The sequence below is a fragment of the Schistocerca serialis genome, chromosome 1, assembly GCF_023864345.2.
Source record: "Schistocerca serialis cubense isolate TAMUIC-IGC-003099 chromosome 1, iqSchSeri2.2, whole genome shotgun sequence".
Taxonomy (NCBI): domain Eukaryota; kingdom Metazoa; phylum Arthropoda; class Insecta; order Orthoptera; family Acrididae; genus Schistocerca; species Schistocerca serialis.
This window is the reverse complement of record NC_064638.1, coordinates 778,904,964-778,930,142: the sequence shown is the minus strand read 5'-3', so window position 1 is coordinate 778,930,142 and position 25,179 is coordinate 778,904,964. Positions and strand designations below refer to the sequence as shown.

The window sequence follows — 25,179 nt, the reverse complement described above, 5'->3', positions numbered from 1 at the left end:
CTGTAGTAATTCTTATGTATGTTCAGAGTTTGGTCGAGCTACGTTACTTGGCAGCAACATATAATGCGAAAGTTGCTTAAACACCAGTGTAGTATGAATGTATGGGCCCATGAATGCTTCCAGGAGAGCCCTGTTGTCGTTTACTATAGCATGAAACTATGTGTTGTACAATCTCTTACATCACCACCACCACCGTCACAAGATCCTGAAGGGTATGCAGATCTGTATTCCTATTGCCACCTCCATAATATCAACAAATTGTTGCTGTTACCAATCCAATGCTGTCATCAGCCTTCTGTAATTGACACCCTGAAGCAGTCCTCAAGACACTGTATTCCATTGTAAATAAGTTCTGGACTGAGTCTACATTTCATCAGTCTTGTTAAAATTATATACTGTAATGTAATTGGTGTATGTACAATTATTGGTACAATAAATGTGACAAGTCTTGTAAAGAGCGTGAAAATCAATTTTTGTGTTTTAATAAAGAAGCTTTCAAGCTGTTAGTCAACTGTTCTATTTAAGTTAAATAAACATTATGCACCTCATTATTTCAAACAGGTATAGGGGAATAATCATCCCACAGCTAAAAACCAAAAGTGGTGCCTTGGTGATAATTGATTTGGGTGTAAATATGCAAAATAATGTTCCACAATGAAAACATTTTACGACAAAGAACATTGATCCATCTGCAATAGTGAATGGTACTTATGTTGTTAGAAGCTTGCAGTATATTGAAATATAAATCTAATTAAGTCCTAATGAAGCATTAATGACACCTTATGACTGTTGCTAAAAGTGCTATTTGGTTTCACTATTGAACAAGTTTATGAAATATGCACATATACACTAAAACAAATTTTTTTTATTGATATTGAGTACAGAATACACTTTATGTATTCCCATAGTAAAGCGTTCAGTTCAGGGAAAAGCATGGGAGGGACTTGGCATCCACGTCTATTTACTTATAACTTGAATTTATCATGAATTATAGTGTAAAAAGAAATAATGTAAACTAAGAAAATTGTAATTGTAAAAACTTCATACTTAGTTGAAAACACACATGCATATAAAATTACATGTGGGTAGCTATAAACTGAACTGAACCAACTGAAAGGAATAAAATACTTGATTTGAGGACGTGACTGAACAAACTTAAAAGTACTCACATTTATGCGAGATATCTGAAAAGTATGCTGTACGAAAGTAAAATTCTATTCATTGCATTGTCTGTACAAATGAACACCAAACCATAAGGTTTATGTAGATTTGAAAAAATTGGTCATATATAACACTTTTAGAACTGAGGAATCATTAACTCACATTGGCACAAGTCAGCCAGTTTGTTAAAAGAATAACTATGCCATATTTAGCCTTTCTTTCATATGAATCATTTTTCTGCTGCTCCTTTTCTGTTTTGTTTGTCTCAGTACATTGAGGAATAATAATCGTTTGCAAAAACCTGCATGAAATTGATAGGTACTTCATCTTGGTAACAAATGCAATATTTCATAAAATTTGATTGACTGCTCATGTAACACACTAAAGCAGTACCTGAACAAATCCTCTAGGTGCACATTTGCGTGTACAGTAGCATGAAGTATGTTAACCTATTCCTTTCAAGATGTTTCATGGAACAGTAGATGATATTGTGTTGTCTGTGGTAGTTGCCACTTTTGTTCACCCAGTCAGGGGCTAAAGAATTTAACTAGTAGGGCACTTTCAAAATAATGGTATGACCATACTAAACACCAAACATGGTATGTGTGCATTCATCCTTTATGGTACAAAACATCCATCAGGCTTATGGCATCAGGTAGAGGTTCATTGTTGCTTCAAAAGCAATGTTTAAATGTGATGATATTCAGCCATTGTAAAACTGTATGACATCAATTTCTGACTTTTTGTATAATATGACACCTTCTGACATGTGTGAATCTTCATCAGGTTTGATTCCATGATAATTTTTGTCCTACATCTGCTATCAAGTGGTGGCTCACTTCCAACAGAAAACACACCGACCTTCAGTATTTGAAAGCAAATACATTTTTGTTGCCTCTAATTGCACTTTCCACCAACACGTCCTTATTTTTCCACCAACAATACAAGGAAAAGCATAGATTGCAGCTTAACGTAAAGGTGACACGTTGAGTTGCAGACAGGCACTGCAAAAAGACTGTTACACTTTCAGAAAAGGAAATGAACCCCCACCAGATGCCATAAGCCTGATGGGTGTTGTTTTATACACACATACAGTAATTAGCACAAGCAAACACACCTCACACACATATGAACATCATCTCCGGCAGCTCGGACTGGAATGCCGTGAATTCCGGTCCGAGCTGCTGAAGACGGGAGCAAGTGAAGTGAGCTTGCTTTTGTGTGTGTGTGTGTGTGTGTGTGTGTGTGTGTGTGTGTGTGCGCTTTTCCAAAGAAGACTTTGGCCAAAAGCTAAACGTGTAAGTGTCTCCTCATTGTGCCTATTTGCAAAGTGTCATCTTTGTGATGAATAGAAATTTATGCATTTCTTACATTGTCAATATTCCAACCTTAAGTTTCCATTGGTTGCTCATTATTACACCCATGTGTGATAGTTCTTAGTCTGTTATCTAAATGTTAGTTAGGTATACGTTTCATGGATCATTTTGCACGATAGATCGTAATGATGTGGCACAAGTCATTTATGTTCAAATCACAAATTAATTTGTACATATGGTTTCATTCTGAACATGTCTAAGTTGGTATTTTTTTAATTTTATTTTTTAACAAAAAGAAAAAATTATATACAGATGTGAGTTAGTAATTGCTTCTCACCTACCTTTACACATTACAGTAATAGAATTTTTTCTAGGAATAGGAGGAGTTGACAAGGAGAAACATTCTCAATTTATTTTCAAATTTTACTTTGCTGTCTGCCAGACATATAACTGTGTAAGTGATCAAAATTACATCTTGCAGCATTGTGCACACCTTTTTGTGCTAAGGACAACCTTAATGTGGAGTAATGAATATCATTTTTTCCTGCTGGTATTGTAATTATGCACATCATTGTCCCTTTTTAACTTTATTGGATTATCTAAGTGCGGAAATAAATACACTGTGAAGCAGCAGTCAGAATGCTCAGATGTCTACAAGATGATTGTGGATGAGCACAACATACTATTCTTGCTGCACATTTTTGCACAATGAAGACTTTTACCTCTCTGACGATGAGGTACCCCAGGATATTATTCCATATGACATTATTGAATGAAAATTGCAAAATCCTCAACTTACTAATTTGCCTCTCCCCAAAATTTTCAATGATTCTAAATGCAAATGTGACTGAACTAAGATGTTGTACAAGTCCCAAAATGTCCTTTTCCAATTTAAATTCTCATCAATATGGGCACATCTACCTGAATACTCTGCAAATCACATGTACCTGACATAGGGTTAATTGAACCACATTCATAATAATGTTCTGTTATTCCACTCTCAGTATGCAAAAAGAACAAACAACTATAAATTTCTTTCTTAAGAATGTCGAAGTTTCCACCATATTTATTATTCCCTCACAAGGTACTCCTAGATGTGCAGAACTGAATATGTTATGTCTTTTTAAAATTGAGGGTGATACCATTCACAGAAAACCAGTCAACAATACTTTTCAGAACTATGTTTATCATTTCTTCTGTTGCTGTATATATGCTTGGACTGATTACAATACTAGAGTCATCTGCAAAAAGAACCAGTTCTGTTGTACATTAGTCAGATGATCATTTAAATATAGAGGACATGAGATTCAGCCTTGGGAAACCCCATAAATGACTTCCCCCCAGTCAGAATTATTCCACGGACTACATTTGTTGAATTACTAAGTACGACTTACTCCATTCTTTTGGTTATGTATGACATTTTCATTGGTTGGCTGTACCATCAATCCTATTAAACGTCAGTTTATCTGAGAGAATGTGAAACCAATTACAAGTTACAAGAATCTCAAACCAAAAACTAAAGATACACAACCTCTCATTTGAAGATAACTGATTTGTCACGCACAGGTATTCATAAAAATATCTGACATCTCAAGTTTCAAAGCTATATATAGTTTCGTAGCATGTAGGTTCTAGGTATTTACATTTTCACACTTAGATTGAAACATGAAACTTATTTACATTTTCACACTTAGATTGAAACATGAAACTATCTGCTTTGTGTGCCAAAAGCAGGAAGAAGATCAAAGGCAGTACTGACACACTGACCAAAATTTTGCACCCTATAGCCAAGGCTATAGATTCTGTTATTGAACAGAGTTATAAAACAGCAGGAGCAATACCGATGACTGAAATGTAACAACTGGTATTAACTTTAGCAAGGAAATGCATAACTACATATGTAGTGCCACCATTGCCCAGAGTGCTAATCAAATCTTTATAAATGTATTGCTGCATGAGAAGTACATAAAAATATTCAAGTGTTCCTGGTGTCATGCCTCCATTAAACGATGCACCTTCATATGAGGCAAATGTTAGATGCTCATTTATTTGTTTTTAGGTTCAAAATGGTTCAAATGGCTTTGAGCACTATGCGACTTAACTTCTGAGGTCATCAGTCGCCTAGAACTTAGAACCAATTAAACCTAAGGACATCACACACATCCATGCCCGAGGCAGGATTCGAACCTGCGACCAGAGCGGTCGCTCGACTCCAGACTGTAGCGCCTAGAACCTCACAGCCACTCTGGCCGGCTGTTTTTAGGTGTGTAAAGCACCTTTCAATAATGTATAGGTAGCACACATGTTTCATAAGTATGCTTTTGACATATTCTCTCTTTTTTTTATATGTGCTTTTTTCCTTCAGCAGTATCTTGTCCTTAAATATTTTAACTAATAAACTGATATTACTAATCTAAATACCTGGTAATTTCTAACATTAACAACAGGTTATGGGCCCAGGTGTCAGGTTTTACAGTACAACAAATAAACGTGGCAATACTAATCACCGAATTCAGTACGTAATTCACAGTCATGGGACAGGAGATGGAGAAGTACAGGATACCATTGTTTGATGACATGAACTTTAGCAACTGGAAATTTGGAATATTTGAGTCTTGTGGGAAAAGTCCTACACAGAAATGTGTGCAGATGACACAGCTGAACAATATGTGCAGAAAAAGGTTTTCTGGGAGAACTTAGCAAAAATGATAAGAAGCGTAAGTCACAAGTAATACAAAGAATTTCAGACAGTTACTTGGAGTATGCCAAGAACATGGAAACTGACTATGATCTGTGGAAATCGTTAACTCAAACTTTCAATTGGAAAGGTAGGGCTTACCAGCTTCTCTTAAGAAAAACTCTGTTGACAACGAAGTTTAACACAAGTGATAATGCTATTGAAAATATTCTATTTAAGTTAGATGAGTTAATACATTATTTGAAAGCATCAGGTCCCAATGTTGTTGAAACTGTTACAGTGTGCAGTTCGATGCTAACAATGGCTCCACAATATGAAGTTGTTGTTGCTGCTCTGGAAACCTAGTCAAGTGAGCAATTGAAACCGAGTTTTTGGAAAAGGTAGAATATTAGACAAAGCAGCAACATGTAATAATTCTGAAGGTAAAAAAAGGTTGTTAAATGAACTGTCTGCCTCAACAGCAATTGCCCCTCAGCAAAGTCAAAGGAAGTATCAAGTGACAATCAAACAGATGCAGCCACCACCACCACAGAGGTGGAGAAGTTGATGTTGAAAGCACTGTCTCTGGAAAGAAATTTCAAATAAAAATAAAAGATGTTCTTGTAGTATAACACTTACTAAATAATTTGTCTGTGTGTGAAATAGAAATGGCTGTATTCTACATTGTTTGTGAAAATTCAGTGAGTTCAATTTGAAAGGGTGATAAATTTTCAGCTTGGATCACAGAAAAAATTCAGACTTGTATACCCTTTCTTTCAGACATACTAAGAATTTTCTGTGCAGTGCTTGTGTTTCAGACAGAAGTGTAGAGTTATGGAATCAATGCTTAGGATACAAGAACCTCAAAAATATGAAGAAACTTCATTATGTAGCAGGGGGAATGGACACACAGAATTTTTCTAAACCCGTAAATAAATACTTGGCCTTCATAGAGTGCAAACAAACACAGTTACCACATATCGAGTCTCGTGTTTGAGCCAAACAACCACCTGAACTGATATATAGTAATGCGCCTGGGTCATATGAAGCCTGTTTCTTTTGATGGAAAGAAATATATAGTGTCTGTAACTGATGATTATACTCACTTTGCAGAAGCTTACACTCTTCAATTAAAGTCTGAAGTGTTTCATTATTTTAAAGTATGCTATGGAATGGCTACTGCTCACTTTAACATGAAAATCAGCAGATTTAGATATGACAATGGTCTTGAATACATTTCAGATGAAATGTCACAATTCTTGGTAAAAGGACAGTGCAGTTCTAATTTACCATAAGGTACAGCCCTCAGCAAAATGAAGTGGCTGAATGACCATCTGTACTATTATTGTTAAGGTTCACTGTATGATTCTTGGATGCAAACTTGGAAAGCAGTTTGGTTGCGAGTTGGCAAAGCCAACCATGGTGTAAACGGAGACTCTGGTTGTGGTAGTAATTGACATGTAGCGAAGCCTAATGTTTATATCTGCACCAATTGAAAAATCCAAGGGGGTTGAAATATGTAACTTTTACTGGCAACTGTTTTCAGCATTAACTGTAGTCCTACATCAGATTTAGAAGGAGAAATTCCAGCAACACCATGGTATAGAAGGAAGCCAAATCTAATTAAACTGTGTGCTTTGGATTATTGTGTTCTTGCATGTTCCAAAGGAACTATTGACAAGTAAGTTTGACACCATGCCATTACAGTGTTTCGCAACTGGATGTTGTCCCAATGGTTACAGAGTGTGGTGTGCCAAACACAAGATTGTATTTGTAAGAGATGTAATTTTTGAAGAAAATAAGCATGTATTTGAAGGTGATAGTAGTGATGACTGGATCTGGAAGAGAATGTTCAAATGGACAACATAACACATAATATAACAGAACTGTTGAAGACAACTCAGAGCCTGTGATTTCAAAAGAAGTGGAGGAAGCAGAACGTCTGGGGAAAAGCAATATAAGAACAAGTAAACCTAGAGACTTGGAGGATTATGCAGTGTTAGCCTTGAACGTGGAAGCATTTGTTGAAAAGTTACCATAGAATTTTGAAGATATGAAAGGCCAAAAACAATAAAGGAAAACACGGACTTTCTGGGTTGGGTTGTTTTGGGGGAAGAGACCAAACAGCGAGATCATCGGTCTCATCAGATTAGGCAAGAACGGGGAAGGAAGTCGGCCGTGCCCTTTCAAAGGAACCATCCCGGCATTTGCCTGGGGCGATTTAGGGAAATCGTGGAAAACCTAAATCAGGATGGCCGGACGCAGGATGGAACCGTCGTCCTCCCGAATGCGAGTCCAGTGTGCTAACCACTGCGCCACCTCGCTTGGTGCGGACTTTCTGTCATCGAATGGAACTTGGACTTATGCACTCCTTCCAGTAAATAAAAGAGACTTTTTCAGTGTAAAAAGAGATGCCTAGAAAACACTGAAAGGTAACCTATAAGCCACATTTAGTTATTAAAGGTTGTGCTGAGGTAAAAGGATATGACTGAGGAGACATATCCTCGGGTGGTTTGACCCACAACATTAAGAAGTTTTCTTAGTGTGGTGAATGAACATGATTTGTTTATGGAACAAACAGATGTGCAAAATGCATCTTAGTGAACTGACTGAAGAAATTTATGGGAAAGTTCCTCAAGGTGTGAAGATTAAGGGAGGACTTGTATGCAAACTCAATAAAGCTCCACATGGACTGAAGCAGGCACCAAGAACTTGTAACTGTACATTTGACAATTTTATGGTGGAAATTGGGCTTCAACAACCCCAAGTTAACAGATACTCCTATGTCAAAAGCACTGATGATTGTAATACTTGCTTGGTACTATATGTGGATGATGTTCTAATTGCTGGGAATCATAAAAGCAGAATCACTGATATGAAGAAGAAGTTAAAATTGAAATTTCAATTGCAAAAACTCGGAGAACCAAAATTATTCCAAGGAATAAACTTACAGATGACCAATGGCAAAATGTTTCTTAGTCAACCCCATAAAACACCAATGGAACTCAAACCTAGTGGAGATGCTTGTGGTGATGTTGTTGGAAATAAACCAACAGAGGATTAATAAGAGTTTTTGATGTATGTAATAATGGCTACAACACCATACAAGATCATCAGTTAACTATTTTAGTATCGTAAAAATAAACCAACAAAATTCTACTGCAAGGGTTTGGAATGAATTCTTCAGTATATTAAAGGAACATCTCATGTTGGTTTGCATTACCATAAGGGGAATTCAAATGTACTTCTCTGCTATGTTGATTCTCACTGTGGAAGTGGAGACGACTGAAGACTTAGGTTTACAACAGGATACATACTCAAGGGTTTTGAAAATACTGTTTGTTGGGCTAAGAGAAGCCCTGTGGCTGAAGTTTAATCTTCTTGAAGAATATAAAATAACTGTGAAAACTCAACAGTTTATGAAGATAATCAGTCATGCATACGTATAATAGTACAAAAGTTGGAACATAATATCCACATGCTTCTGTTGTCTAAGTAAAATTTCATGTCAGCTTTACTGAACATACAATACATTAGCTTCAAGAAACAAGTGGAAGATATATTGACAAAAGCAACTACGTGTGTACAGTTCAACAAGGTAGGATTGTGAAATATGCAGATAGTTACTGAAATTATTAAATTACTTTGACTTATTTTTTCTTTCTTTTTATATGCGTACTCTTCCTTCTGTCTGTATTTTGTCTTTGTGATTGTAATTACGATAAGAAATAAATTTATATTACTTATCTCAATGCCTGGTGCTTTCTATCTTCAACAGCAACACATTTTTCACCACAAGTTGTGTTTATACTGGTAGAACACAGTCAAGTAAGTATGCTTCCGCAATTTATTTTTATCATTGCCATTTTAAAATATTTACCGAAGCCACAAGAGGACAGAAATTCAAAGGTTTCAACAAGGCACACTACAACCACTATATATCCAAGGTTTTAATAACTTAAACAATAGAAAATCAAAATCAGCCTGCATACACAAAATATTAAATTTCATGGCGAATCTTAGTCAGAAGCTAATTTCCTGTTGATTTCTGCCGAACATTCTCATTGGTTCATAGTAACCCCATTGTCATTGGTTGACTGCACTGTGCAGACTTTCCTTTAGGATGGAATGCATTGTTGATCGAGGAAATAAATGCACGTCCAACAAGCATACCATCCATATGCAGCACCTCAGGGATATAGTGAGAACCGTAATTTCGGAAGCAACTGAAGAAACGGTAACAGAGGCCGGCAGGGGGTACGATCAAAGAAATCGCGGTTCTCAACACTGTAACAACCAGAATGGATGGAACAATGGGTATGGCCTGAACAGGAAGCACAACAAAATTTTGGTAATAGTAGTAATCAACCACTGAGTAACTAAATAATGTCAGTTACGAGTAGGAGAGAAACACAGAACAGGGTCATACCGTCCCCAGTTAAGTACAAGGCCATATGTGGAACAATTCTGAAGCCACGGTACACACGATTAACTCCCCAACTCCGCCACAGGGAAATAACGATCAGTCGGGCCAAGCCCCTGCCAACGACTGTGAATGGAAATCGGGGCATAAGGCTTTTGAATAGCTATTTTATAAGATATTATAAGGAAAATGACATGAGAGATGACCTTTAAACAGATTAGAGGACGAAGTACAAGCTATTATAAAAGCCAAAATTGGCAACAGAGTTACAGTTTCTGCTAGGCACTGGCGCAGTGGCGAATTTAATTTTGCAAAGTCTGTTTAATGAGCTGTGGAATGAACTCAATTTGTCCGCTTTACCAGTACAAAGTTGTCACTTTATAACTGCACTGGGTTGTAAATCAAAGGTTGTCAGGCTGTAAACTTATTTACCTATTAACATAAATGAGAACATGTATTTTTTAGCACATTTGTAGTAATCGAAAAATTAATAGTTAACTATCTGTTAGCTTGATACAGGCAAAGCTAAGTGCCAATTGTATATTGACAAAAATCCTATTTCAGTTGATTTGTTGAAAACAAAGGCAAATGTCTACACTCATTTGATAAACAATGTTAATATACTCAGTTGATGTATCTTGACATTTTATATAGACCCGTAACATTTAAAGATGTAAATTTGGAGCAAGTGACCACCCCATTCAAAATACATCAAAAAGTTGAAGAGTCAATCCACGGACGTATGTAAGAGGGGTGGGGGGTTCTGTGGGTCCGATCCCCCCCCCCCCCCCCCCTTCAATAGTTGACACAAAAAACGCCAATATTAGAAGAATACCCGCTTTTGAAAACTCGTGCCACAAAATAGTTGCGCACTGCGCTTGGTTGACGTAGCGACAAGCCATGGAGGAATGAGGCTGCAAAAAAATAGCTGTGCCCTGCGGCGGGGTGTCTACCCCCACCCACACTGTGTGTGCAACGAAGTGAGTGCAATTTTGCTAATCGTAGCGGAATTCCGCTACGCGTATTGGAGTTTTTTGGCCTTCGTGGCGTAGCGGCGAAATTCTGAAATTGTAAAAAATGTAGCGGAATTCAACTTTCTTTGGCGAAATGTAAAACCCTCGTAAATTTTCACTGCCAAGTACATGTAATATATACACGGGAATGCAGATACAGAACAGTCTTTCTCCATGATGACAGATATTAAAACTAAAAGACTTATTAAGCTACTCGCAGAAACGTTAAGTGACTTGTTGAAAGTATGACTAGACATCCAAAACAAGAACCGTTATTGATCATTATTATATTTCGTACACAGTTACGGAGGGGCATTTGCGTAAGTTTGAAAAACGTATCAATTATTATTTGAGAACAAGGTGATCAAAATATTGCTGCATCAATAAATTCATACATTTCACTGTGATTTTAATAAACATTGAAACGTCTCACACATACAATGCTAAAAAAAAACCTTGTAAATTAATTTCTTACGCCTTAGCCAGTTCAGATCCCATATAAAGAGGAAAATTACCTGTCGCATCAAACTACAATTACTATATTTACAGCAACTATTTGAATGAAGCACGATATTAGGTCCATCACTGGACTCTGCCGTCCTAGCTAGCGCTGATCGTAAAATGCCCCAGCTGGAAAGATATGGAATATATTGGTTTATAGCTTAAATTATTTATTTAGCCTGTATATCGTCAGGAATTATATAGACTATATCATAAATTACATTTGAAACTGTAGTGGAATTTGGATGTGCTCGTAGCAGAATTAACTTATTTTTGGCTGGCAACACTGAACGGAACCAAGCCAATGTGTTCTGTCGCTTCCCCTTGGGCATTCACTAGAGATGGGTCGAACTCGTTCATTCCCGCGAACTACTACATTCATTTCACTCTATGCCGTGAAGCATCAAACTACAATTACTATATTTACAGCAACTATTTGAATGAAGCACGATATTAGGTCCATCACTGGACTCTGTCGTCCTAGCTGTCGCTGATCGTAAAATGCCCCAGCTGGAAAGATATGGAATATATTGGTTTATAGCTTAAATTATTTATTTAGCCTGTATATCGTCAGGAATTATATAGACTATATCATAAATTACATTTGAAACTGTAGTGGAATTTGGATGTGCTCGTAGCAGAATTAACTTATTTTTGGCTGGCAACACTGAACGGAACCTATCCAATGTGTTCTGTCGCTTCCCCTTGGGCAGTCACTAGAGATGGGTCGAACTCGTTCATTCCCGCGAACTACTACATTCATTTCACTCTATGCCGTGAAGCGTTCAAATGAAGTAGTTCATTCATGAAGGACGGTACCGTAGCCTGGCGAAGTTGCCCAGTTCGCCGCTCAGCCGCGGCTACTCTCGCTTCGCCTCGCTCGTACAATAAAGCTTCGTAATACTTCATAATTTTACCAACAGATGACCGAACGTCCGCGCAACGTTTTACGCTCTTACAGCGCCTGAGTTAACTTAAATAGAGCATGATCGAAGGGGACAAAGGAAAGATAAACAGAGAAGCCTGTCACATATAAAGAAGGTATTACATTTAATCTTGCTCGACATTTTCTCATGAAGCGCCCAAAAAAGTCTTTATCTGCCAAGTGAAACCTTATTTGTTGTATTCATGGACTGAAAATACGGCTACCAACGAAATGCCGTTCAATTTTATGTTCCTTTTAAAATTTAATCCAAAATAGGATGAGTATGTTTAACACTGTCACGAAGTCTATTACCTACGTTAAGTAATTATTCAGAAGTTTTCCTGATGATTTTATTTTGTGGAGAATAATAACCCTCCAAATTCAAAACGTAAACTGTCATTGGTACGATTTCAGGTAAAATTCCTCTTTATTTTATTCGGAAAGCAGTTTTTGTGTTTGTTCACTCTTATACAATGGCTAACAAATCGCGATCGCGTAAAAGTAGTGAAATTTGGGGTTTCTTCACCGATTTAGGTGACGGGAAAGCAAAGTGCACCTGTTGTTCTAAGTGTATTTCATGTAAAGGAGGAAATACATTTAATCTAGCGCGTCATGTTTGTGTGCTGCATCCAACAGTATCATTGTCAGTCAGGCGTTTAGCGCCCCCTGCTCCTGCATCTTCCGATATTTCTTGGACAAATAACCCGACAATCCGGAACCAACATCAGCAATTACCAGAAGCGAACAGCAGTCGGTGCCAGAAAATAACAGTATCACTTCATTATCAGACAGCAGACATCAATATCACGGAACATTACCTATGTATTTTCCGAAACCTCTTTCGAACAAAAGAAATCAGGAAACAGATTTCGCACTTCTGCAGACTGTTGTAAAGGATTATTTGCCCTTCAACGTAGTGGAAAGCAAACATTTCCAAAGTTTTGCAGGCAAACTGAATTGTGCTCACAGAATGCCAGCTCGGAAGACCATTTCCAATACGCTACTACAACAACAGTACGCCACGATGAAAGAAATTGCGGAAGACCACTTCCAATACACTACTACAACAACAGTACGCCACGATGAAAGAAATTGCGGAAGCTGTTGTGCTGACAATGGATGGGTGGACCTCAATCACAAATGAGAGTTATTTGTCGGTGACAGCACACTACGTTAAAGACCTGGAGCTGGCGTATTCCCTCCTAGAGTGCTTTAAATACGACGAAAGGCACACGTCAGAAAAACTCTCTGAAGAACTGCGACGTGTCACAAGGGAAGGGGGCATTCAAGAAAAAGTCGTGTGTGTTGTTCGCGACAATGCTGCTAATATTGTGGCAGCTACGACTCACAGCCTGGAAACACATCCCCTGCTTTGCACACACACTCAATTTAATTGTTCAGAATGGGCTTCCGCACATCCAACCCATTCTGAATAAAGTAAAAAAAATTGTTGAATTTTTTTAAAGAAGTTCGCAGGCCTGCACGAAACTGAAAAAGATGTAGGAACAGTTAAAAGAGCCAGTTCTGACACTGAAACAGGACACTGTTACAAGATGGAATTCAACCTATGATATGCTGCGAAGAATAATCGAGGTTAAGAATTCCCTAATGAGAGTTATTACTCTGAATTATCCGGGTCTTCCAAATCAGACTGCAGAGGACATTGCAAGTGTAACACAAGCCTGTGACCTGTTGAAAGTTTTCAAAGACTGCACCGAGGAAATGTCAATAGAAAATGTTGTCACTGCTTCAAAGTTATACTCCTTAGTCGTTCGTTGAAAACATGGTGTTGCAGGTTTGTTAATAACACTGAAATTCATGTAGACGTGCAACAGATGGCAGAAAAGTTAGCTGATGACCTAAAACTACGATTTCGAAATATAGAGGAAAATTCCATTTTCGCAGAAGCAACTTGATTGGACCCCCGGTTAAAATTACATGGTTTTTCTGATAAAAATTCTGCTGAGAAGGTGAAATTAAACCTGATCAGGCACTGTGAGAAATTTGTGACGAACACATCCACTGCTACTGCAACAATCTCAGTTCCAACCACTGAATCTACTTCTAGTCTCTGGTTCGAATTTGATGAAGGCTGCAGAGTAATCCACACCCGAGGGCAGCTGCAGTAGTGGAAGTGGACAAATATTTACAAGAGCCCCTGCTACAGAGACAAGGCAATCCACTTCAGTAATGGTCTGAACGGCTGTCAGTATACCCCTCGCTCTTTGAACTTGCAAAAATACGACTGTGTACTGTTGCAACCTCCACGCCGTGTGAAAGAGTGTTCTCGAAGGCAGGATACCTTATAACTTACAGAAGAAATCGCCTGACAGGAAAAAAAGTGGAACAAATAATGTTTTTAAACGGAAATCTCTGAACATTCGCCAAATCCGTTGATGTTTATTCATAAATATATATGTATTTTTTTTAAATTTAATTAGGACAATCCTCAAATTGACTTTTAGTGTAATTATTTCAATAATGTGTACGAGATAAACACTCCTACATGAACGATTGTCGTTCAAGCGTGGATTCCACGCATGCTTCAGTTCCAGACTCACAAGGTAATCATTCTATTTTCATGTTGGCTGTGCGTGCTCACACAGCCAGCCTCTTCGTTTGTTATATGATTTTTAGCCGCAGTTTTGTAAAAAATAAAGAAGAACCATCTAGTTTAACATTTAATTACAAGTGAACAAATGGGCCTATCGCAAAATACGTTACACAAATTTTTTCTAGTTTAATTCTGCGTTAGGATATTATATGAGAGAATTTGGTTATAATGTTTAATAACTATTTTCTATTTATATTTATAGTAACAATTGCCTGGATTATGTGCGTTTTCCCTAGGAACTACTCACTTCAAAACTCTTGAAACGTGTTAATGAAATTTCATGTGGTTACAGGCACATGTATTGGCAGTGTAAATCTCAACTTGCAGAATTATTTAATCACTTATTGAAAGTTTCTTATAATTTTTCTAAAATAAGTTTTCCATGGCCAATATAAACATAGAAAGCGTGTGATTGTTTTGGAGCTCTCTTTTTGTGGTACCTAATCTTGAAACTACGATCACTGAGACTGTACAGTGTGATATAATTTTATGAAGTTTAACATCGAATAATGGTTGCAACTTTGCCCATGTTGAGTTGCTTCTTTTTGCCAGCAAAAATGGTGACTGTTCATTGGCTGAAAAGTAAACGTGACAAACAGTGGCTGATATAAAAAATTTGCTCCCCTAAACACAACGTAATATATGTGCCCCACTTAATTTTGCACGTTTGTTTTTGTCACTGTTATTCACGTTAAAGACACTTACACAACTGTCAAGCAACACCAGCACAAACAAGTTTGTAAATAAAAGGTTCCAGTTGAAAATCGTACCACACTGTACACGAGCAGAAAGTTTTTTACTTTAAACACAACACTGACAAACTGACTAGTTTGGATTACTTGACCAAAATGTGCTATGAGATAAAATCGTTAAGACAAGAATGACAATGCAGAATAATTTGATTTCATTGTCGCCTCTTTCTCTATTCTCAATGAACGTTAACTTAAAAGCCGACAGCATTCTGGCAATAATAACTTTTCAAAACTCGATTCCAGACGGAAAATGAGTATTTAAATTGCCATTGCGTCGCCAAGTAAACTAAAAATATTTCAAACTTATATTGTCGATTGTCGTTGTTACGGCTTGTTCAAACTACCAGGTTATTTCACAATATTAATCATTCTTGTCATGTGTTAGAGCAGTTATTTTTAAAACATGAAATATTAAATAGAATGCAAAAAATGCCGCACTCTAAAGCTACCGCCCTTACGCCCGTGCCTAGTGGGCCTATACGTAAATCCATCTCTAATGACGAAGGTACAGGAAAGTCAAGTTCACAGGAGTTGAATCGGCAGTAGCAAGTACAAGTTGGTCGACTGCGACTTACTCATGTTCTTTGTCTAACTGCTGCCATCCTCAGTGATCTAATACAGAACTTTGCATATGGCGCTACTGAGAAGAGATTGTTGAGCCAAGTTCTTTTCATTGACACAATGTAAGTTGTACAACTGTAGTTCTTTTAATTTCGAATTGTCTATGAGAACTGATACGAAATTAGCAGCTACAAGTGTCATCATTCAACATGAAACTATCAATTCCGCAAAACCTGCAAACTTTTGTACACAAATGACAAATGTAGTGTTAACACTTCAGGCCGAAAGAGCGGCTTCTTCCTCTCGCAACGCCCCTGGCACCTCGCTCGGCTAGGAGGTGGTAAGCGGAACTTACTTCCCCTTTTGTGTTCTTTGTGAACAAACTTTATTTTAGGTTCTAAAGAGGAGACCACATGGGTAGTGGATTTTAGAATTTTTTGATATTTATGTACGTGAAGTTCACAACTCAAATAACAATCAGCCAAAGCCATTCGACGCAACCCTCAAAAATTATCGAGGAAATCGACTTTGGAGTTTTGCAATTATATGTAAGTACCAATAATTAACACCGCTCTCTCAGCTTTAAGTGTAGCTGCGGTGGTAGTGTACTGGCCTCACAACCATAGAGTCGGTGTTTCGAATCCTGCTGTGATAGTTCTTTTTCCGTTGCGTTCAAATACTTCAACAATTTTAATATCTAATGGCAATTTTTACGAAAAATGCACATATTTTTTGTTTATTCGTTACCTTCTATATTTTATAGATTGCCCTCATACGCGTCCAACATCACAGTCGTTTTTTCTCTTGTCAGAAGGTGATCTAGCGCACGCCTCGTGAAAACACAATCTGCTTCGGCAACGTTCCGTAGAGCGCATAAGCCAACACCTTAAACACACAGGCCTTACAAGAGCCGTGCGACGTCACGCCGTTAGCCGACTGGCTGGCCGCTATGAGAGCCACCCAACAGCCACCAGCTGCGCGAGTGACGGCCCAAAGGCGTGACGTGGCACGGCTGGTAGGGAGGCCTGTATATAGGAAATTACAAATAAACAAAAATACGTGCATTTGTCGTAAAAATTACCATTAGATATTAAAATTGTTGAAGTATTTGAACACAGCGAAAAAAATTGAACTATCGCGGCAGAATTGGAAACACTGACTCTATAGTTGTGAGGCCAGTACACTACCACCTCAGCTACACTTAAAGCTGAGAGAGCGGTGTTAATCATTGGTACTTAGATATAAATGCAAAACTTCAAAGTCTATTTTCTCGAGAATTTTTGAGAGTTGCATCCAATGGCTTTGGCTGATTGTTATTTGAGTTGTGTACTTTGCGTACCATAAATATCAAAAGATTCTAAAACCCACTACCCATGTGGTCTCCTTGTAAGACCTGGGCAGACACCGAGCGAGGTGGCGCAGTGGTTAGCACTCTGGACTCGCATTCGGGAGGACGACGGTTCGATCCCGTCTCCAGCCATCGTGACCTAAGTTTTCCGTGATTCCCCTCAATCGTTTCAGGCAAATGCCGGGATGGTTCCTCTGAAAGGGCACGGTCGATTTCCTTCCAAATCCTTCCCTAACCCGAGCTTGCGCTCCGTCCCTAATGACCTCGTTGTCGACGGGACGTTAAACACTAACCACCACACCACCACCACCACCACCACCTGGGCAGACAGAACGCGGCCTGGCGCGCGGCTCACGTCACAGCGTATGGCTGCGGCGTTCATTGACAAGGGACAGCTAGGCCACACAGCAACAACAGCTGGCCGCAACGTCTGCTGTTGCTGCGAAAGGTCAGCTGTCACACAGTGGAAGTAGCCGAACGATACCACAAATCTACTGCCTCACAACCGCCAGTGTCAAAACACAGCAGCAGTCATATGGGCGCGCACATGTGCAGCGAATTTCTGTTCTGAAACAACCTGCCGATGGTCGCTGCGTCAAAGTCGCCCTCTACTCCGTGTTCTTGTATACCGTACTACTGTATTTGTTTAATCTTGAGCTACATAGAAAGAAATCTCACGAATTGGTTAGATGAAGAACTGCAAAAATTTAAATATCTTATAAGTAAACAGTACAAAAGTTTGATCTCAAAGGAATTCACACTACATAAAATACAGATATTAAAAATATCTAAAGCCAATGGTACCAAAATTTTAACAGAGCCCTTTCATATAATCTTGTTGAAACCCTTGTACATATTGTAAGTAAGAAAGCAGACTGTCTGCATTGAACAGGAAATTCCAAAAAGTTCCTAGCACTCATTTAAACAAATTGCTTGGATTGTTTTGCAGAAAGCGGAATACAAATTATATAAAGATGTCAAATAATACTATACATGTACCGCCATCGTTGGTATTTAAGAAGAGCTGTACAGCTATTATTTTGTATTATCAGTTTTGTGGAGATTATTTTGGGCGATATTATCAATAAAACAGAAATTGCACTAGTGCTGGATGTTAATGGAGGACTTTTATGACTGTCACATTTATAGTCTGTCACAGCCCAATAACAAGCATTAGTTTTGACACTGACCACTATGTAACAGGTATGGAGTATCCTGTCACAGGTATTTCAGGAAGTGTGTCAAAGACATAACCTTGACACAAAAACATCTGCAATAAAGTAGCAGGGTGTGATTTATTGTCCATTACTATTTCTAGTTGTACACCAGCGGAAATGGATGCGTGTTTTGGTAGTGTTTCATTTTCTTCTTCTCTTTTACAGCTACGGTGGAACTGTCTCCAGCTAAATACATAGATTTTGACATTGGGAGATATGTCGGTCATCCTCCAGCCAATGATGAGGAAAAGCTGCGTGCATTAAAAGAGCCTTGGACCCCACGGAATACTTTCAAGCTTCCAGTCACTGGCAAGAAGAACCTTTCTTATCAACGTCATTGGACTACCAGGCACTCATGGCTTGTGTATTCAAACATCATGCAGGGAGCATTTTGCAAAATATGTGTTTTACTTGGAAAAATGCAAGGCGGCTGTGGTCATCAGGAACTTGGAGCCTTTGTTAGTAAGCCATTTACCAACTGGAATAAAGCTTTAGACAGCCTTAATCACCACGCTGATACAAAATATCATAAATTTGCTGTCGAGCAGGCAGCAAACTTTATAAAGGTCATGGAGGGAAAAGCTCTTGATGTTTCAGAGTCCATCAATGTGGAAAATAGTAAAATTGCTGAAGAGAACAGAAGAAGATTGAAAGCTATTGTAGAAACAATTCTTCTCTGTGGAAGACAGGAAATTGCCCTAAGAGGGTGTCGTGATTCTGGAGAAGTTGGAATAAACGAACCTGCACATAATGACGGTAATTTTAGAGCGCTACTTCGTTTTCGTGCTCGATCCGGTGATGAAGCACTTAAGAATCACTTACTTACGCAAAACATCCACAGTAGAGCCATGTATACCTCTTCAGGAATTCAGAATGAAGTTAGTGAACTGTGTGGTAATGCTATTCAACCACACGTACTGAAAAGGGTCAAGAAGGCAGGTTTTTTTACTGAACTGACTGACGAAACAAGAGACATATCACGCCAAGACCAACTAGCGTTATGTTTACGATATGTAGACTGCCCATCTGGAAAATCGAGTATCATGGAGGATTTTCTTGACTTTATTTACGTGGAAGATGTTTCAGCGCAAGCATTGGGAAACACAATCGTAACACATCTCTTATCTTGTAACTTGGATATGGACAAATTGGTAGGGCAAGGCTTTGATGGCGCTGCAATAATGAGCGGCCAAATACGAGGCGTGAGAACAATGATTGCAGAACAATATCCGACAGCACTATTTGTTCACTGTGTGGCACATGTTCTTAATTTAGTTCTTGCGCATTCGTGTGAAATACCTATGATACGGAACTGTATTGGAACAATAAAAAGTATAGTAAACTTTTTTCGACAATCTCCACTTCGGGACAACCTGTTGAAGAAAATTTCAAATCAAACTGAGTCATCTCGTTCAACGCTGATCTCCCTTTGTGAGACACGATGGACCGAAAAGCATGTGGCTGTTGAGAGATTTGCAGAAATGCCTCCTGTAGTATGCGCAATACTTGAGGACCTTCAAGACGCTGTTAGTAGGGATGTCGCCACTGAAGCATACCAACTGCAGACTGCCATGGAAAATAGCCAATTTATCATGTCGCTTGTTATATTACGAAAATTTTTTTCGTATACAGCGAACCTGAATAAAGCAAGCAGAAGGTCAATGTTGACCTGATGAACACTTGCAGTTATGCAAAAACAGTTAAAAGTATTTTACAAAATATTCGCTTGTTATATTACGAAAATTTTTTTCGTATACAGCGAACCTGAATAAAGCAATGCAGAAGGTCAATGTTGACCTGATGAACACTTGCAGTTATGCAAAAACAGTTAAAATATTTTACAAAATATTAGGAATGAAAGTGAGTTCTTAGTCCTTTTCGAGCAGGCAAAGCAGATGAGCTCAAGTGACATAACTGTTCCAAGAACGACTGGAAGGCAAACCCAGCGCAGCAATGTACCAGGAGAAACTGCTGAAATATATTATCGTCGAAATGTATTTTACCCTTTTCTTGAACATGTGGTCACAGAACCTGATGCTCGTTTTAAACCACATGAAGCAACAATCGAAGAAATTCAGATGCTTCTGCCTGAAAAAACCAATAATGACTCCAGGACAAAAGAAAATCTTAAGAAGATAGCGCAAACATTTCTTGGTGAGAATGTAGGCACAACAATTCTGAGTGAATACGAGATATGGCACAATCACTGGAAATCTGTAGAGTAAAAACCCGTCACTGCTATAGAAGTTATTGATCAGTGTGATGAACTATTTTTCCCTTCGATAAAAAAGTTTATTATCATATTAGCCACACTCCCAGTGTCAACGCCAACCCCTGAAAGATGTTTCTCGACTATGAAGAGGCTAAAAACTTACATAAGGAATAAAATGGGAGCTGAAAGACTTACTGGTCTTGCTCTAATGAGTGTTCATCGTGATCTGGCGGTGTAACTAGATTGTGAAGAAATTATTAGTAAGTTAGCAGCAAGACGTAAAAGGCTAAATCTAATACTTTAAATTAAATTAATTAATGTTTATTTTTAAATTATCTTACTACCTGAAGTTACAGCAAAATGCCAAAGAGTCACAATTTAAATACAAAGACTAATATAATAACATTATTGCTTAATATAAATGATTAATTATGATATTCAAAAATATATAATTACCTCCAATGTTAGCTTACAATTAGTTGCTTTTTCATAAATAAATACCTCAACAGCTACAATACATGTTTTATTTAAAGACGCTTGGATCAATTAGCGTTTCTCTACAGTTTTACCTGCATGTAATATGGATGCTAACGTATTTGTGTTTTTCTTTTTTTTTAAATTTCTGCTTGATTGACTCTATTGGCGCTAACAGCAAAACCTTTTTATGTGGTGGGCGAAGACAGGTTTACCTTCCTAAAAGATAGTGTTACCCCCCCCCCCCCCCCCATGCACAAGCTGTAGGTACGTTCCTGAGTCAATCATACTTACACCAGAACATACGCATGATTTACATGCCATATTGAAATAGTTCTCTTACGTTTTTGAAGAAAAACTATAGTTATAAAGGGATACGTGTATCAAATGAAGGTACACCCACATGAAACTCTCTGTCGCACGCTATATGCAATTTCATGAATGAAAAAGATGGCAATAGTCAAACCTGATGTTAGTGTTCGCCTTGTCCTTGAAGCTAGGGTAATAAATAAAATCATCATACCCATAAGAACCAGGCCAGACAATACTGAAGAGCAACTGTTAAAATTGCACCGAGTTAAGTATTTGACCTCAGGGCCTCGTACTGCCAATTTTACTCCACCCTGGAAGACGCCAGTATACTGCCTTCCTGTGCAACGGTAGAAGTTTGCGTTCTGCCTTAATGTGAGTCTCGGCGTATTTATTGCAGCATTAGATACAGTGCTTAGGCCAGAACATTTGAGTCAAATCACTATATTATGTGGATGACCTTATCGCTACATCCACGTGGGAAGTACATGTACAAATACTTAGAAAAGTCTTAGAATGGTTCTCTGAATAAGAAGTTACCGCTAACTTGTAAAAATTTGAGTTTGCGCGGGAAGAGAGAAAATTTTTAGGCCGCATCATCTCACCTACAGGTATTAGACCAGATCCCAAAAAGCTAGACGCAATCAAACATTTTCCTTGACCACAGACAAAGAAATACTTAAAGGCATTCCTAGGGTTAGCATCATTTTTTTCGAAAATTCGTGCCCAATCAGTTATTAAATAGCGATGCTCTGCCAAATTTATCAAGGAAAAACACACATGGTTATGGATGCCCAAGTGCCAAGAATGAAGGCAATGAAACAGGTTTTAATAAACTCAGACACATACCCAGTCATCTCAAGGACTGGGGACAATATTGTTTCAAACCACATCAGAACAGGGACGTCAACACATGAACATCATCAGTTTCGCAAGTCGTACAGTTACAGAAAGTGAACAAGCTTATTCAGTCACAGAAACTGAGGCATTGGCAATAATATGGGCTTTTCGAATGTTTCAGTATTTTTAATGGGGAAATCACACTAAGATATTCTGTGGTAATCAAGCGCTTTCATTCCTATTAACATGCAAATTATTACACCAACAGGTAGTCTGATGATGCCTATTTTTACAAGAATTCGATTTTGATGTAATTTATGTCAATGGCGAACAGAATTAAAGTTGAATCAAATGAGCCCCTGGTCACAATTTTTAGCCTTAGTAACCAGGTTTCAACATTTCTAAGAGTGTCTTTATCAGAATTTAAACGCTGAAAGTTACGGATTATGGGAAAAGAAATTTTTTACAGCCAGCTGTACAGGTATGTCTCGGTCTTGTATTGTTAGTCAGTACTAACACTTTTTTATGTATAAAATATTTCTTTTCCCATTAATTTGTAATTACGTTATAAGCCACATTAAACGTTTAAATTCTGATGAAGGCACTCTTAGAAGTGTTGAAACCTGGTTAACAAGACTAAAAATTGTGACCGAGTGCTCATTTGTTTCAAGTTTAATTTATAAACCGTCACCGAAAAAATCAGCCATGTTTAAAACTTGGTAAACAGAATATTTTGGCAGACGCTTTGTCTAGGATTCCGCAAGGATTGAGAGAATATGTGGAACTCAAAGAGCAAACCTCAGATTTCAGACTAGTACTTATGCATGACAATTCTCTTAGACCTTATTATCTTAAAATGGTGCAGGAACATGCCTCAGTAACAAGGAGAGGATGAACAGTGGCATAAGCAACATACAGTTTGTGAACAACAATTCTAAATTAGGGAAACGACACAAATAGAAGAACGGAGTATTATTTTACTAAAGAACACATGAATCTCAGAATTGGTGTGGCTGCTTGCCAGAAAAATGCATTGACAGCTTTACACAGTTCACACACAATGCATGGGGACATTATGGCATGACAAAGTGTACTAGTAAAATCACATCTTACTGTTACTTCCCAAATATTAGAAAACGGCTACTGCAAGTAATCAATTAATGCATTATATGTCAAAACGCTAAACAAGCAAATAAATCATGTCTGAATGAACTGTCTCCAGTCCTACCAACAAAACCCAGAAACCTCGTGTCTATTGACGCGACGGAACTGTTTCCAACCGCCAGAGGAGGTGCAAAACACGCAATCGCCTCATAATCACAGATTTTCAAATATATTAAAATTGTATGTTACCAAATCTCTTGTAGCGGGAGCCATAATAAAGAGAATAGTAGGAGGTTATTTTGTTTAAGTCTGCAAGCTGAACGCCATACTCACTGACCATACTAGCAATTTTACAGGCTCTAAAGGGAAAGAATGTGTTAAATCTCAAGGCATAAAACATATTTTTGCTATCGAAATTCCACCCAGAAACAAGCCCCATTGAGCAGGTATTTCAAGAATTCAATAGACTCATCAGAACATACATCCCCACTAAACACAGTACACGGATACAGTATGTAACAAATTTCGAACAAATAATAAACAACTTGCCTCACTTATCTTCAGGGTACACATCTTCCTAAAATAATGTTTGACAAGCTTTAAAGTGATGATTGGGTGAAGCCTTTACCAAAATTATACTAAAAAACTGTATCTTTGGAAGAAATGGTACGACAAGGATTGATAGCTCTAGAACAAATCACACAGTACAGGAAGGCGGAGTACTATAAAAAGATTGGTCATACGACTGCCTTTCATGTTGGGTAAGAAGTGTAGTTACGGTCACATCCACTATCAACAAAACATAGGATACTTAACCGAAAATGCCAATTAGTGTATGTAGAACCTTGTTGTTGTTGTGGTCTTCAGTCCTGAGACTGGTTTGATGCAGCTCTCCATGCTACTCTATCCTGTGCAAGCTTCTTCATCTCCCAGTACCTACTGCAACCTACATCCTTCTGAATCTGCTTGGTGTATTCATCTCTTGGTCTCCCTCTACGATTTTTACCCTCCACGCTGCCTTCCAATATTAAATTAGTGATCCTTTGATGCCTCAGAACATGCCCTACCAATCGATCCCTTCTTCTAGTCAAGTTGTGCCACAAACTTCTCTTCTCCCCAATCCTATTCAATACCTCCTCATGTAGGACCTTATGTCATACATAAAATATAATATCCAGGATGTTACTGAGTAATACGAAAATCGGGAAAAATGTGTGGATTGTACCCACATAAAGATGTGGAAGTGTTTATACGATAAGACGGAGGTCATGGACAGACTACGATTAGGAAAGAGTCATTTCCAAATAACACATGAAAGCGAAATATGAAGGTGGTCATAAAAAGCACAAATTGTTTCTAGGATGATTTTTATTCCATACTTGAGCGACTTGTATATAAGGAAAGAAGGTGATGGAACTAAGTGAAAACACACACTTCTATATAGGTTGGGGTGTAATATAATGTAAAGTAAGGTAAGTAATATGAGTAGAAAAAATTAGTTTGTGAGAGAATTTATGTTTGCAACACTCTTAGAAAAGGTAAAAATTATAACCATTACACTGTGTATTATTTCACATTTGCTGGAACCTCATTGGAATTCGTTTCACGTGGAGCGGATGTCAAGCTGCCTCGAGAACAGTCAAGTAAGACAATGAGGATACGTTTTATGCTGTGCATTACGCGTACGTACATCGACTCAGATGATACGGGGCGACAGCTTTGCAGGCACATT

General features: G+C 38.1%; 1 protein-coding gene across 1 annotated transcript; it reads left to right on the top strand.

Annotated features, from left to right (window-relative positions):
• Window positions 1-18,496: 18,496 nt before the first annotated feature.
• Window positions 18,497-20,733, top strand: LOC126432011 (zinc finger MYM-type protein 1-like). The gene is made up of 3 exons (XM_050090439.1): window positions 18,497-18,515; window positions 18,674-20,034; window positions 20,395-20,733. Exons 1-3 carry the CDS (start codon window positions 18,497-18,499, stop codon window positions 20,731-20,733), a joined length of 1,719 nt encoding a protein of 572 aa, XP_049946396.1.
• Window positions 20,734-25,179: the final 4,446 nt, after the last annotated feature.